We start from the raw sequence: 16,617 nt of genomic DNA, 5'->3' as shown, positions 1-16,617 counted from the left end.
TATTTCTTAGAGTGGCATCTAGTTTTATTCTTAGAATGTGAGTTTGTATATTTGAATAAGTAAACCTTAATTTTTACAACATTTCATGAGTTGATAGACTGGTGTTTTTCTACTCTAGGAGTCATTTGTCACCTGGAGACAATTTTGCCCCTCAGGAGATATTGGGCAGTGTCTGGAGATTTGTTTGGTTGTCAAGATTGAGGTGGATGTCGGTAGTGCTGCTGACATCTGGTAGATAGAGGTCAGGGATCCTGGTAAATAAATATCCTACCACTGCGCCGGATAATTCCCAAAGCAACGAATTATCTGACCTCAAATGTTAATACATAGTGCCAAGCTTGAAAAACTTGATTCTAGGTATATCCTTCATTATGAACTAATAAGAATTACTTTCATTTCAGAGTTTTGAAGCACCATGTTCTTCAGGGTCATCTGAAAATATTCAAGATACAGATCAAGAGGTTACTGATATACTTCTTTACTTTGAATATTTTAAATGAAATTAAGTCAAATAAATGAAATTATAGCCTTTTAATACAAAAGACTGTAAAATCCTAGATAATATGAAAATAACAGTGAATTCTCTACTTAAATATATGTTCTTGTGAAAAACTATTTGGAACAAGTATTTATACTTAGTTACCTTTTCAACCTATGAGGTTTTTGTTTGTTTGGGGTTAATATAATTAGGTTTCGTTATTTGTTTGTAAAGTCAAGTCCAAAGTCTGAGCTGTAGTTGAGCCCTTCACCCAGGAAGTGTGCCATATACCTTTACATTGTACCCAGTAGGTCGGAACTTACCCATCCCACCCCACCCCCAGCCCCATTGCCTTTGTTTCTAGTAAGCTAATCTGTTTTGAACAAAGAGCATGGAGTCTGTACCCACAAGTTTTCTCATTTTTGTTTTAATGCTATCACACTTCAGTATGTTTATGCTTAAGGTTCCCAAAATGCAGTAGGACATTAACATGTTTTGTCTTATTTTTCTAATCAGCAACAAGATGAAAATGTTTTCCGGTGAAAATGAGAGTTTTATGAATGCTTTATCTTTTCCCAGCTAGAATCTCCTAATTGACCTTCATAGAATTTTATGCTCCCTGATTGTAAATTAAGATTAGATTCATAGAACACTTTGTATTTTCCAATTTAAAGAAGACTTTTAAACTATATTAAGTGTGTTTTATTTGTAATAGTTTTATTTTTCTATGTGGTGGGTAAATGTTCCTTGATAGATGAAAGATTTCTTTTGTTTTTTTTTTTTTTGAGACAGAGCCTCAAGCTGTCGCCCTGGGTAGAGTGTTGTGGTATCACAACTCACAGCAACCTCCAACTCCTGGGCTCAAGCGAGTCTCCTGCCTCAGCCTCCCAAGTAGCTAGGACCACAGGCGCCCGCCACAGCGCCCAGCTATTTTTTGGCTGCAGCCATCATTGTTGTTTTTGGTGGGCCCAGGCTGGATTCAAACTCGCCACCTTAGGTGTATGTGGCTGGTGCCTTAGCCACTTGAGCCACAGGCGCCGAGCCTGAAAGATTTCTAAATGTAGGTTATACTTTCATTTTCTGGTATCAAAGTACATCAGTATTTCTCAGAAGTAAAAAGAGTCTTAAGATACAGATTTTGGTTTATGGTGGCTCATAAGCAATCTCAGAAATCTCAAGAAGAATGCTTATTACCAGGAAAAAAAATTTGACTCTTAAAGTACTTTGCAATGAGAATCTGAATGAGAATAAAGTTATTTTTATGTCTGTGTGCTTGACTTTGTGCAAGGAGTTTCACATAGCTTATTTTATTTAATCTTCACAAAAATCCTAAAGGGAAATAGGTATTTAGTATTACTGTTTTATGGTTGAACAAGCTGAGACCCAAAGTTGTTAGATAATTTGTTTTTGTAAGGCTACAGTAATTAGAGAACTGTTTTCAAAACTATATATATATATATGTCAGGTGGTGCCTGTGGCTCAGTGAGGAGGGCGCCAGCCCCATATACCGAGGGTGGCAGGTTCAACCCTGGCCTCAGCCAAACTGCAACCAAAAAAATAGCTGGGCATTGTGACGGGTACCTGTAGTCTTAGCTACTCAGGAGGCTGACGCAAGAGAATCAGCTGAGCCCAAGAGGTGGAGGTTGCTGTGAGCTGTGATGCCATGCCACTCTACCGAGGGTGACAAAGTGAGATTCTGTCTTTAAAAAAAAGGAGAGAGACTCCATCTGTACGAAAAGTAGAAAAAAAATGAGCTGAGTGTTGTGGTGGGCTCTTGTCCCAGTTACTTGGGAAGCTGAGGCATAAGGATGGCTTGCGCCCAAGAGTTTGAGGTTGCTGTGAGTTATGACACCAGGCACTCTACCCAGGGCTACAGAGTGAGACTCTGTCTCAAAAAAAGCAAAACACAAAAAACTATATGTATGTTTATAAATCTGTATTCTTTTACTATGTTGCCTCCATATGTTTTTGCAGTTTTTTTCTATGAATCATCTCAAGTGAATTAATGAAGAATTAATTGCTTTGTTTTCTTACTAATCTGCAAAGTAAATAACTCAAAATATTTCACTGGGGTCTTTTGCAATTTAGATGCAGATAGTAGAAGAGCTTCATGCTGCACGTGTGGGAAAATCTTTGGATTTACCTTTGGTTCCTCCTTCTGGAGAGTTAATGAGTATGGAAATTGACTTGGTGGAAGATGATGTACATTCTTCTGCTGGTATACCCTATATGTTAATATTTATCTCTGCTTTTTTTTTTATTGTTTGGGATTCGTTGAGAGTACAAAGAATGAGGTTACACTGATTGTGGTTGTTAGGTAAAGTCCCTCTTGTAATTGTGTCCTGCCCCCAAAAGGTGTGCCATACACTGTAACCCCCCAGCCTCCTCCCTTCTCCCCTCTTCCTGATTCCTCATAATAGATGTATTAGATCATCTACTACCTTCATATTAGAATTGACTACACTGGATTCTTCCTTCTCTAATCTTGTGATGCTTTACTAAAAGGAATGTGTTCCACCTCCATCCAGGTTAATAGAAAAGATATAAAGTCTCTATCTTTTTTGATCTATGCTTTCTTAAGAATTAATGTGCCAACATTCAGTTTTTATAATATTTACATGAAAACTGTTAAAATGTGCTCATTTTGAAATGATACCGTAATAGTTTTTTTTTGACGATAGGAATCAGATTTATTATTTATCTTTTTAAAATATATTTCACATTAATAGACAGACATTTTCTTTATGAAGAGGCAGTAATCAGAGTTATGAGTTGTTTTTTATTTTTGCTTTTAATTATAACTTTTAATAATTTCAACTATGTGAAACACTAATCAGAAATAATACAGATTGCTTGAAGGTATTCATAGATTTCTTATTCATATAATAACATTTTGATAATTTTTACTCTTGAGAGAAGATGATAGAGATAGCCCCAAATCTGTTAATATACTATTTTGAATTCTATTTGTAACAGTAGTAATGCTACCTTACATTCACATTGCATTTCTTACTTGCTGTTTTACTGTGCATTAACTACCAGAGATGCAAAACAGGACTGAAAAACATACTTTCTGCAAGGAAAAGTCAGCTTATGATTTAAAATTCACCTATAAACAATATTCTATTGGTGGTGTGTAATTAAACATTGATTACTTTGTCTTAGGAAGTAGAGTAAAAGTATTTTGTTTTTGTTGTCTAAAAGACTTTCTTCTTTTAAAAATGCTATCAAAAACATTCTCCTGGGGTGATTTTCCATAGTTTTGGCTTTCTTTGCCACTTGGATCTAGACGAGCCCCTATCCTACACCCACCCCTGACAGTGGTTGCAGACCACTAAGTGATTCTTTGGGGAGAAATTTACTTGGCAAAAAAGGGATGGGAAGATATTTAACAGCTTGAGAGTCTAGCTAACTATGTGATTCTCTGATATACCTAAGTTTATAAGACACATTTTAAATTAAATTGAATTGCATTTTTAATGCTTCTGTGATATCACAGTTTTAGTCCCTGAGTAAGTCTGTAATCAGGTATCATGAAGTCTTAACTTTGCTCTTTTTTCTCTAGGAAATACTCCTTTAGACAAAAAGCTTCTAATTGTTATTGACACAAATATTCTCATGAATCATCTCAAATTTGTTAGAGTTTTGAAGACAACAGAAATACCAGGTATACATCATATTTACAGATTTGTTGAGTTAATATTTTACATTAATAGTAATAGTTTTTTTCCCTCCCAAACACATCTCCATTTGGATATGTTATTATATGTATATGTTAAGTATGTATATTAAGCTTTATCAACTGAAGTTTGAAAAAGAGCCTTCACAGGTTAACTAGTAATCCACATTCTTTTGATCTTTGGCAGTATTTATTTTTTTAATATTCTTTTGACACATACCCTCCTTTTAATTTCTGCCTTTTGTGAATGTCTTAAGGTAAGGATGATGTGCTTTGAAACATTCATCAATTTTAAAAATAAAAAGTGAAAAAAAATTCATCAATTTTATATCACTGTGGTTGGGTAGCACAATAAATGTTGAGTTCTAAGAAATCTTCTTATGTTTTAGGATTCGACAAACTTGTATTAATAATTCCCTGGGTGGTTATGCAAGAGCTAGATCGTATGAAGGCAGGAAAACTGTTAAAACATGCTCAGCACAAGGCTATACCTGCAGTTCATTTTATCAATGACAGTCTCAAAAATCAAGATAGAAAGCTATGGGGTCAGTCAATTCAACTTGCGTCTCAGAAACTTTGTAAGTATTGTTTTCTCATGGTGCTTTCTGATGAAGACTTGTTTGGGGGCCGATTTATTGGTACAAAGCTTTTAAAACATTCATAGCCATTGGAATGTGGAGTGGAACAGGCATCGTGATGGTTTGTGGCTTAGTTTAAGAGTCTTTGATTTTTATTTTTCTGCTTCTCCTAGCCTTTGTCAGGTTATGCCTGTGTGTCACAGGTAGTGACTGTATATGACTGTGTAGTTCTGTATGCATAGTTGTCTATATTATAGGACCTTGGATTTCTTTAACTACCATTTTTGAGTGATGAGGCCAGTAAGTGATCTAGGTTTCTTTTTTCTTTTCTTTTTCTTTCTTTCTTTCTTTCTTTTTTTTTTTTTGGAGACAGTGTTACTGTGTTGCCCTGGGCAGAGTGCTGTGGCACCACAGCTCACAGCAACCTCAAACTCTTGGGCTTAAGCGATTCTCTTACCTCAGCCACCTGAGGAACTGGGACTACAGGCACCCATCACAACGCATGACTATTTTTGGTTGTAGTTGTCATTGTTTAGAAGGCCCAAACGGGGCTCTAACCCGCCTACCTTGGTGTATGTGCTTGGCGCCCTACTCACTGAGCTGCACAGGTGCCGAGCTATGATCTAAGTTTCTATTCTATCACTGTATACAGTGAGTATACTGCAGAGAGAGATGTTATTTTCCTGTGGTTTGTCAGAACCTATAATAAAGAGGCATTTTTACAATAAAAGTGTTTCTTCCAAACCCAGAATCTTTTATGTATGTAGATTTGTAATATGTTAGATATAATGGATTTATACTTTCCATTGTACCATACTCACCAGAAGTTTTAAAAAATTTCTTCTTAAATTGAATCTAGTCATGGTATTAACCGTGAGAAGACTTTTGGCATAGCCGTTTAATCTTAAATAGTTGAAGAAAAATGGCCTCTACCATTCATCTACTCATTAGCTTAACAAATATTTATTAGCTCTTAGTATATTCCAGATGTAATACTTATATATTTTGAGTGTAAATAATCTGTGTTGAATAGCCTTTCTTTGTTGTAATTTTAGCCTTGTCCTTAATTATTTCAAAATTGCATTTACTTGATATAGTATGTATCTATCACAGCAAGGATTATTTCAAAATTGCATTTACTTGATATAGTATGTCTCTATTACAGCAAGGATTATTTTAAAATTGCATTTACTTGATATAGTATGTATCTATAATAGCAAGGAGAGTGTAAGATTTGAAAGCTGACTGACCTGGGTTTATAACTAACCTGGGGAAAGTTAAAGGGGACAAAACTGAATAAGTGGAATGGGAGGAGATAACCTCCATGTCATGAAATGATTGTGAAGTTTGGTTGAGTTAATCTATTAAGCTACTTAATAGTTTATAGTTCAGAAAAGGAAATAATTCTCTTGTGTTATCATTATATGAAAAGCTTATACAGATTGATAAGAAAAAGCAATCTGTCATGTGTTTTTTGTGTTGTCTTTTTATTGCTTCTAAGTTTAGAAAGTTTCTTTCCCTACGCTCACAGTGTTGGACTGCTTTGGGAATATGAATTTATAACTTATTAGGAGAGCTATATTTAGCAGTGTTTATTAAAGAACATAGGGTATAATTCTTTTTTTTAGAAATTTATCCTAAAAACCAGTGGAAGATGCTCATAGTGATTTATATAACTAATATTTATCACAGTGTTATTTATACAGCAGAAAAATTAGAAATAACTTGTATAACAACTGGAGATGTTTGTTCCGTATCTTTGAATTTTATTTCAGTATATTTTTGGTCATTCGTTTATTTGTCAAATATCTGTACCAGATATGTACAAGAATTTCTAAGAATTGGGGCTATAGTACTAGATGAGAAAGATGACCCTGCTGTTGAGGATGTTAAATTCTATTAGATATTGAAAATCTTGACTTGGCGCCTATGGCTCGAGTGGCTAAGGCACCAGCCACATATACCTAAGGTGGCCGGTTCGAATCCAGCCTGGGCCCTCCAAACAGCAGTGATGGCTGCAACCAAAAAATAGCTGGGCGTTGTGGCAGGCGCCTGTGGTCCCAGCTACTTGGGAGGCTGAGGCAGGAGACTCGCTTTAGCCTAGGAGTTGGAGGTTGCTATGAGCTGGGATGCCACGGCACTCTACCCAGGGGGACAGCTTGAGGCTCTGTTTCAAAAAAAAAAGATATTGAAAATCTTAACTATATGTAGAATTAATATTTGTACTGAGTGTGAGTAAAGGCCATGGCTTTAGGGTACCATTTAAGCTGAGCCTTAAGTAATAAATACATGATAGTTATAAGCACTTACTCTTGCCCTATTCTGGGTCAAATACTGTCTTTGGTCTTACTTTTACAAATACATTATTTTCATAAAAATGGAATTTTTACTACATGTTTTAGGGCAGCGATTCTCAACCTCTGGGGTCGCGACCCCTTTTTAACAATGAAAATACATTGTGACATTAGGAAGGTTGAGAACCAGTTTTAAGGGGCTACCTTGTCAGCAATTGATTAACATATGTTAGAAATTACTTTTTGTAGAGTAAGCTAGGTGGCTCACATCTGTATCTGAGCACCTTGGGTGGACAAGGTAGGAAAACCACACCTAAGTTTGGGAGTTGGAAACCAGCCTGATTAACATAACACAACCTTGTCTTTAAAACTTTTTTAAAAAAAACAAATTATCTGGGCCTAGTAGTTCAAGGCTTTTGGTCAGAGATCTTCAAGAGGCTGAGACAGTAGGATCCCTTGAACCCAGAAATTTAAGGTTGCAGTGAATGGTAATGACACCACCGCACTCTAGCTAGGACAACAGAGTGAGACCCTGGCTCAAAAAGAAAATACTTTTTGTGTTTTTTTGCCTGAGACCCATATTTCCTTCTCCTGTCCATCTTTAAATGTACTACTTTAGGTACCAAAGTGAACACAAGAAGCTGGTTCTGTTGCTGGTAGATCAAGTGCCCATTAGTTAACACGTTTTAAGCTGAGAAAATGTTAAGCATGATGTATTTATACAATTTACTTATACTGTACTAGACTGCATTAATACTGAAATTTGTACTTTTTGGTTTTAAGTGTGACATTTAATCCAGTGATCACATTTCTTTCTTTTGAATTTACTACTAACCAGTTTTTAGTCCATAGTAGTAGTAGACTAACCAACCACTTTAAGTACACAACTATATGCTATATGAATTCTCTATCCAGAGTTTTCAAAACATTGTTATAGAGGAATGGACAGGAAACTTGCAAAGGACAGCTACTGATTCTTATCACATTAAAAGGAAACACTGAGGACGGGACAGTCTCCTAAAAAAAAGTTTTAAAGACAAGGTTGTGTTATGTTAATCAGACTGGTTTCCAACTCTAAAGCCTAAAGACATTTTGTGACTTGAGGGCAATCCCCCAAGTAACTCAGTATACCGGAATGAGATAAGATCGATTGGTCACTCACTAGTAAGCACGCTTGGTACTCCTTCATGGGGGTTGTGGGGAAGGACACTTGAGGAAAGAGCACGAGGCAATCCTTATGCATGTAGCCCTCGTATGTAATTACCTTAATTCTCCACACCTGTTGTGTATAACCTTAATAAACAGCCGCGGCAGAGGGCGAGTAGCTGGGACTACAGGTGCCCACCACAGTGCCTGTCTATTTTTGTTGTTGTTGCATTTGTCATTGTTGTTCAGCAGGCTGGGGCCAGGTTTGACACCTCCTGCGTTGGTGTATGTGGCCAGCGCTCTACATTACTACTGAGCTATGATGGGCGCCAAGCCCTTAATACAGTTTTTGTTTTAGAGCAATTTTAAATTCACAGCAAAGATAAACAAAAGGTACAAGGATTGCTCATATTTACCCTACCCCTGTATTTGCACAGCTTCCCTATTATCAACATCCCATACCAGGGTGCTGACTACATTTCTTACAGTTGATGAACCCTCACACATCATTATAGCCCAGAGTCTAAAGTTTACATTAAGGTTCGCTCTTGGTGTACATTCTTTGTGTTTGGACAAATGTATAATGATGTATATGCTACCAACATAAAGAGCAGTTTCAGTACCCTGAAATTTTAAGATATTTTTGATTTGTAACTACAGCCTAGATTATTCATGTGGCATCAAGATTTCTACTGTGCTTATTGACAGATGCTTTTGCTAAATTTGCAGATGGATTGAGTGATGAAAACAATGATGATCGAGTGTTAAAATGCTGTCTTCAGCACCAAGAATTATTCCCTTGTTCTCTTGTTATTTTGTGCACGTAAGTTTCCTGGTCATTTTACTCCTCTTTTTAAGAAATAAACTATACTGACTGGGCCTGGTGGCTCTCACCTATAATACTAGCACTCTGGGAGGCCAAGGCCTATCTCTAGTAAAAATAGAAAAAACTAGCCAGGCATGGTGGTGCACACTTGTAGTCCCAAATATTTGGTAGGCTGAGGCAAGAGGATTACTTGAGCCCAAGTGTTTGAGGTTACTGCGAGCTATGATGCTATAGCACTTTACCAAGGACAATGAAATGAGACTCTGTCTCAGAAAAAACGTAATAAGCTATACTAAGGAATTTTGTTTTTTGTGTGGGTTTTTTTTTTTTTTTTGAGACAGAGTCTCCCTCTGTTGCCCTGGTAGAATGCGATGACATCAGCCCTCACAGCAACCTCAAACTCTTGAGTTCAAGAGATCTTCCTGCCTCGGCCTTCTGAGTAGCTGGGACTGCAAGAGCCCACCACAGCGCCCAGCTATTTATTTTTTATTTTTTTGTTAAATCATAAAGAGGTAGGTCATGTATATATTAGTGTATTTATGGGGTACAATGTGCTGATTTCATATACAATTTGGAATGCTTACATTGTACTGATTAATATGTCCCTCACCTCATTTGCTTAATTATTGTGATAAGACATTTATACTCTATACTTAATAGATCTGACATGTACTCTTGCAATATGCACCATAGGTGTGATCCCACCATTTACCCTCCCTCCATCTGACTTCCCTCTTCTCCTCCTATCTCCCTCTCCCTCCTTCATCCTGGGCCATAGTTGTGATCTATTCTTCATATGAAAGTGTGAGTGATTGTAAATTGGTTTCATAATAGTACCTTGGATACTTTTTCCTCCATTCTTGAGATAACTTTACTAAGTAGGATATGTTCCAGCTCCATCCATATAAACATAAAAGAGGTAAAGTCTCCATCTTTTTTAAGGCTGCATAATATTCCATGGTATAATATACCACAATTTATTAATCCATTCATGGGTTGATGGGCACTTGGGCTTCTTCTATGACTTGGCTATTATGAATTATGCTGCAGTGAACAATCTGGTGCAAATATCTTTGTTATAAAGTGATTTTTGGCTTTTTGGATATACTCCTAGTAGAGGAGACAGGAGACTCAAGCTATCCCCCTGGGTAGAGTGCCGTGGCATTACACCTCACAGCAACCTCCAACTCCTGGGCTCAAGTGAGTCTCCTGCCTGAGCCTCCCGAGTAGCTGGGACCACAGGCACCCGCCACAACGCCCGGCTATATTTTTTGGTTGTAGCTGTCATTGTTGTTTGGCAGGCCCAGGCTGGATTCAAACCCGCCACCTTGGGTGTACATGGCTGGCGCCTTAGCTACTTGAGCCACAGGCGCTGAGCTAGGAGGGACTTTTCTTAAACTAATAGAGGCCATCTATAGCAAACCCACAGCCAATAAGGTATTGAATGGAGTAAAATTGAAAACATTTCCACTCAGATCAGGAACCAGGCAAGGTTGCCCATTGTCTCCACTGCTTTTTAACATTGTAATCGAAGTCTTAGCCATTGCAATCAGGCAAGAGAAGGCAATCAAGGGTATCCAAACAGAGTCAGAGGAGATCAAACTTTCATTCTTCACAGATGATATGATTTTATACCTGGAAAACCCCAGGGACTCAACTACAGAACTCTTAGAAGTGATCAAGGAATACAGTAGTGTCTCAGGGTACAAAATCATATTCACAAATCAGTAACTTTTATATATACCAATAACAGTCAAGCTAAAGAAACAGTCAAGGACTCTCTTCCTTTTATAGTAGTGCCAAAGAAGATGAAATACTTGGGAATTTACCTAACAAAGGACGTGAAAAATCTCTATAAAGAGAATTATGAAACTCTGAGAAAAGAAATAGCTGAAGATGATAACAAATGGAAAAACATACCATGCTCATGGCTGGGAAGAATCAGTATTGTTAAAATGTCCATACTATGCAAAGCAATATACAGATTTAGTGCAATCCCTATCAAAGCACCGCTGTCATACTTTAAAGATCTGGAAAAAATAGTACTTAATTTTATATGGAACCAGAAAAAACCTCAAATAGCCAAGACATTAATCAAAAATAAAAACAAATCAGGAGGAATCATGCTACCAGACTTCAATCTATACTATAAATCTATAGTGATCAAAACAGCATGGTACTGGCCCAGCTATTTTTAGTAGCGCCAGGTTCTCACTCTTGCTCAGGCTGAGCTTGAACTCTTGAGCTTAAGCAATCCATCCAACTTGCCCTCCAGGGTGCTAGGATACAAGTATGATCCACTGCATCTGGCCCTTTACTAAAGAATTTTTAAAAATCATTCTACTTTATCCACCATACCAAGTGTCAAAAAATCATAATTTTAAAATCTGCCAGTAAACATAGTTATATCTGATAGTCTTATAATGTGTGAGCTAGAGCTCTAAAGAATGAGATCTCAAATAGTTGAAGTTTCATTTGAATTTAATTAATATGCTATTCAGAAAACTTACAAAAAACCAGGTAAATTAACTTGTATCCCCCCAAAATAGTTCAAAAATCAAAGTATTGCAGAATGTTTTAGTCACAAGATAAGAAGATTAGGGGTATAGTTAATGTTGCATTTGTGTTCTCAGTGCTTATTATGGAGTTAGACTGCCTGGTTTGGAGTCTTGATCTACCATTCATTCAGCTTTGTGACCCTGGACAAGTTGCTTATGTTAGATTCCTAATGTATAACAAACAGGGAATAATAACAGAGGGAACCTGATGAGGTTATTGTGAGTGTTTAATAAAATAATAGATGTAAAGGACTTAAAATAGTGCCTAGTACATAATAAAATCTCAGCAAGAGTTTCTCCTTCCTTCTCCCTCTCACTTCCCTATATTTCGTCACATAGTTCTAAGTTAAAATTAATGTAATGCTAAGCAAAATTGTGTGTATCATATATGAGAAAAGACTCTGACGGCTGTGACGGAACAATTTTAATATTCAGTTTTAGTCTGAATTTTATTCACTGCAAAATGGAGTTTTTACAGTTTTGTGATCATGCCGCCATTCTCTATGTGAAATAGTTATTTATAGAAATCAATAGCCCTAAAGTGGTTCTTGTAAAGGGGCTTGGTCAGTGTTATTTTAATTAACTCCAAAGATAATGGTATTTTTGTTGTTAAAGGATATATTAGAGATTTTTATGTATAGGTTTTAAATTTTATTTTGATCTAGGACTTGTTAGAGTTTGTTGAAGATTGGAATAGAACTAATAATATTTGAAACAGTTTGAAATTTAAGGTAAAGAAATTTGAGAGGTCATTCTTTCTTATGTAATTGTTATTTTTTTAGTTCAGCTTAGAATGGAAATTAAATCAGCAAGACTTTGTTGATTCTTCATTATTTATTATTCCCCATTATTGGGGATTAACGGATGTAACTTTTTTTTAGTGAATAAAAATTTATAGCTAAACCTTTTAATTCTGGTATACATGCATAGTTCTGTTTAATATGTAAGTTGAGAATCACCAACCTTTGACTAGATCTCATGTGTTTTGAGTTGCCATATGATTTACTTTATAAAAAATGTTTTTTTCTCCTAACCCCAACTTTAGGGATGATAGAAATTTGAGAAACAAAGGCCTAATAAGTGGTGTGAAGTCACTCAGTAAAGAAGAATTGAGTGCAGAGTTATTAAACTTATCTCTGAATACAGACGCATGTCATCAGCTTTGTATTTCTAAGGAACAGTTGAAAGCAGGTAGTATTCTTTTCTCTCTTTTTTTTTTTTGGTAAAGACAGAGTCTCCCTTTATCACCCTAAGGAGAGTGCTTTGGCATCACACAGCTCACAGCAACCTCCAACTTCTGGGCTTAGGCAGTTCTCTTGCCTCAGCCTTCTGAGTAGCTGGGACTATAGGCGCCTGCCACAACGTCCAGCTATTTTTTTGTTGCAGTTTGGCCAGGGCCAGGTTTGAACCCACCACCCTTGGTATGGGGCTGGTGCCCTACCCACTGAACCACAGGCACCACCAGAAAGCAGGTAGTAGTATTCTTTCTGTAAACAATTAGAAATATGTTTTTATGCACTTACAGTATTTATAACATTGGAATTAATAATACATTTTCATCTTATACACTTAAAATAATATCAAGTTTGGAATACTTGCTGGGATGTAAATCCTAGAAACAAGTGAAAATTACAATGGTAATCCAAAAGAAAACATAATTAACATTATTGCATTCTACATGTACTTTTACAGATTTATTTGATTTTTTGTTTGTATACTTCCATATATTTTCACATATTTATAATCACCATATACATGCTGATTTGTACCTTGCAGAGTATCCCTTTTATTTTTTTGTTTTTTATTTATTTTTTTCGTAGGAAAGGTTTTTATTGGTGGGGGGAGGGAGGCTGCAGAGCAGCACTAAGGAGGAGAGAAAAGAGGGGAGAGAGATAAGGAGAGAGTGGGGAAGAGAAGAGAGAGAGTAGAAAAGAGCTAGGGGGAAGAGAAGGGAAAAGAGAGAGAGCAGAGAAGAAAGGCAGAGAGAGGTGAGAGAGCGAGAAGAGAGTATCCCTTTTAAATTAATAGTTGCTGTAAGAAATACTCATTTGAAATAGAATTTTTAGTTTTTTTAAAAAATTACTTATTTACAACCTTCTGTTAATACAGTAAAAAGTCATCTAGTAATTGAGAAACTTATAGGACTCTAATTTTTTTTATTTTAAAATTAATAATTAGGGAAGGTAAAGGCAATACTGCTACTTCCTCTCTTTTTTCCACTATAGTAACCTGGTCTATAGCTTGATATTTGGTGTACTATTATATTAAATCTGACATTATTTATAAATGCATCCTACCTTTCCTTCTATGGGTAAAGTATTTGAATTCTCTAATATATGTGCATTTTATATATTATTATATAAATATTCATACATAAACATATGCTCTGTATTTACCCTTTTTGGAAATAACGTATCTTTTGTCATGATATTCAAAATGGTATTTATAAGGATATTCTGGTTTATAGCTTTTTAGGGATGGTGTGTTTTCAGTTTGCCCACTATATTAATGTAATTTTATTTTACTTTTTCTAAATTTTTATTTTTTTAATTTTAAGATTTCATTTTCTACATGTTAATATTCTTATTAGTACACCCAAATCTGAACAAAGACTGGCCGTAGCATATTATTGTCATTTTAAATTCTTAGTTTGTGTTTATAGAGATAAACCGTTTCTTAGTTTGAATTTTGACATAAGAAATCACTTAAAATAATAAAAGCTCTTTTTTTTTCAATTATAATAAAGTGAAATTTTATATTAAGCATGTCAAGTACTTGGTAGCTGGGGGATTTCTATCATTGCAGAAAGTTCTACAGGACAGTGTTGCATTAGGTCTTCTGGGGAGGGGGAACTCAGTACTTCAAACACAAGGTCTCACGTATTTATTACCGCACCAGCTTATTAGTGAACAGCACATAAGCAAAGAGAAAACTCATTTTCCCAAGGAAGTGTGGCAGCTGTCCAACTGATGACATTTTCAGCTTGCTATGGTAAGGTGAAGAAGAGGGGAGAGAGATAAGGAGTAGCTGTACCGTAATACAGCCCAAGTACATGCTGTCTCGTGTGCAGTTCCTTATAGACCCAGCTGGGTTCTTCTCCAGTGTCTCCTCTTTGAGTTGTACCTGATTTTATTACTGGTTTTCATTCGAATCCACTGGGGAATGGGACGATTTTGTTTTTGTTTCTTGGCCAAAAACCGCTTGATTCTGAAAGTCTTATGGGAGGACATGGCGACAAACAGGACTACTCAAACTCACCACAGTGGCGTAGAGCGAGAGAAAGGGCTAAAAGCTGTTTTCAAAAGGGGAAAGCATGAATGTGCCTAAACTGAAAATTTTGGTCATTTCAAAACAAATTTATTGATGTGTGCTTACTTAAGAAAGATACTCCACTTTCGGGAAAAAAACCAATTTTGATCCATAGATCTTGGTTTCCTATTATAAATATTTCCATGGTTGACCACCTCTTAAGTTGACTAATGTTCATAGAACAGACGTGTACCATATTTATGTATCAAAACAGTAGGCCTAGTTCCTTTTGTTGACCACTTCCATACAGTCTCTTGGGTGATCAGCTTACAGAGGTTCTACTGTAAGTCTGAAGCATTCTTGTAGTTCTTTTTATTTGAAAATATTAAAATTCAAATGTAGTTAAAATTTCTTACATTTTTTCTCTTTATTTTTTTGTTTGCAACATTTCTTACATTTTTATTTGAGTAAAAACAGTTGCCTTTTTGTCATAAAGATAAAACATTTGCTAAGTTAATGTATCTATGTTGCATCTAAAACAGCTAATGTAGAGATTGATATGTGTTTCTAAGTACTGTTTTGAAAATATTGTTTTGTGAGTAATTCAGATACTAATGTTTAGATACTAACTAAACATTAATACATAAAATGTTTAATGTTAATGGCCAAACACTAGTTAAATATATATGTAATAATTACTGTTAGTGCTCTAAGTAAAGCCTGTAACTATTTGTTTTAAAGAAGCAGCACTCTTGGAAGAGAGCTATGAGAAAGAGTCTACCGGTTCTGGACTGTCTATTCTACTTGAAAGCATCGTATCTGATCTTGAAAAATCTCTTGGAACAGCTTTATCTTCAATATTAGAAACAGAAATGAAAATGGCTTTTGGGAACCTCTGGATGGAGGTGATCAGTTCAGCTCTACTGGTTGAAAATTTCTTTTTTATGCTGAAAATTTATTATCTTAAGAAATGTTATTTGTATGAAATACATGATCTTCATTATAATAATTTATATTACGTTAAAGTATTTTCTTCAAGTTTTTGAAATAACTTTTGACATTTAAATTATGGATATTTCTTAAAGGTTAGGAATGTGTTAGATAAGATAAAAATGCAATTTAACTCCAGTTGGGGGGTCGGAGGAGAGAAGGACAGAGGAGGCTTGGTGTGCTCTCACCTCGTAGGCACAATTTAAGGGTTTATGGCACACCTGGGTGATGGGCACAACTACAGCAGGGACCTTACCTAACAAATGCAGACCTTGTCACCTAATTCTACCATCATAATAATCTGAGATACAAAATAAAATTGGCATGATAAATCCATAGATGCTAATTTTTTTCTAAATATTCTTTAGATGCTGTACTTGAAACCACCATGGACTCTAATACATTTATTACAGTGCTTTAAGAAACATTGGTTAGCTGTATTTGGATTAATTATGGAAAAGAACTTACTTTTAACTGTTGAGAGCCTATATGAAAATCTCCATAGAGGTATGATTCTTTTATTTTTTAACAGTGTCGTATTAAAGTACTAAGTCACATTAGTGAATACATTTCATATAATATAAAGATTAATGAAAAATGTACCAATTTTTGGCTCGATGCCTGTGGCTCAAGTGGCTGAGGCACCAGCCACATACACCTAAGGTGGTGGGTTAGAATCCAGCCTGGGCCTGCCAAACAACAATGATGGCTGCAACCAAAAAATAGCTGGCATTGTGACGGGCACCCGTAGTCCCAGCTACTTGGGAGGCTGAGGCAGGAGACTTGCTTGAGCCCAGGAGTTGGAGGTTGCTGTGAGCA

General features: G+C 36.0%; 1 protein-coding gene and 1 pseudogene across 4 annotated transcripts in view; one reads left to right on the top strand and one right to left on the bottom strand.

Moving 5' to 3' along the window:
• Positions 1-16,617, top strand: part of SWT1 (SWT1, RNA endoribonuclease homolog) — a 111,333-nt gene that overhangs the window by 21,976 nt on the left and 72,740 nt on the right. The window contains exons 6-13 of one of the 4 annotated variants that reach the window (XM_023510829.1): positions 402-461; positions 2,567-2,696; positions 4,044-4,145; positions 4,547-4,735; positions 8,905-8,998; positions 12,605-12,750; positions 15,553-15,713; positions 16,167-16,305. In XM_023510829.1, coding sequence (XP_023366597.1) covers positions 402-461; positions 2,567-2,696; positions 4,044-4,145; positions 4,547-4,735; positions 8,905-8,998; positions 12,605-12,750; positions 15,553-15,713; positions 16,167-16,305 — 1,021 coding nt within the window. Of the gene's footprint in view, positions 1-401; positions 462-2,566; positions 2,697-4,043; positions 4,146-4,546; positions 4,736-8,904; positions 8,999-12,604; positions 12,751-15,549; positions 15,714-16,166; positions 16,306-16,617 lie in introns of all 4 variants that reach the window. The other 3 variants (XM_003785624.3, XM_023510831.1, XM_023510830.1) reach the window with 3 other exon arrangements.
• Positions 14,634-14,877, bottom strand: LOC105886599 (annotated as a pseudogene).

This window comes from Otolemur garnettii, unplaced genomic scaffold (genome assembly GCF_000181295.1).
Source record: "Otolemur garnettii isolate 467f Iridium unplaced genomic scaffold, OtoGar3 scaffold00016, whole genome shotgun sequence".
NCBI lineage: Eukaryota > Metazoa > Chordata > Mammalia > Primates > Galagidae > Otolemur > Otolemur garnettii.
This window is presented reverse-complemented; position numbering and strand designations above follow the sequence as displayed.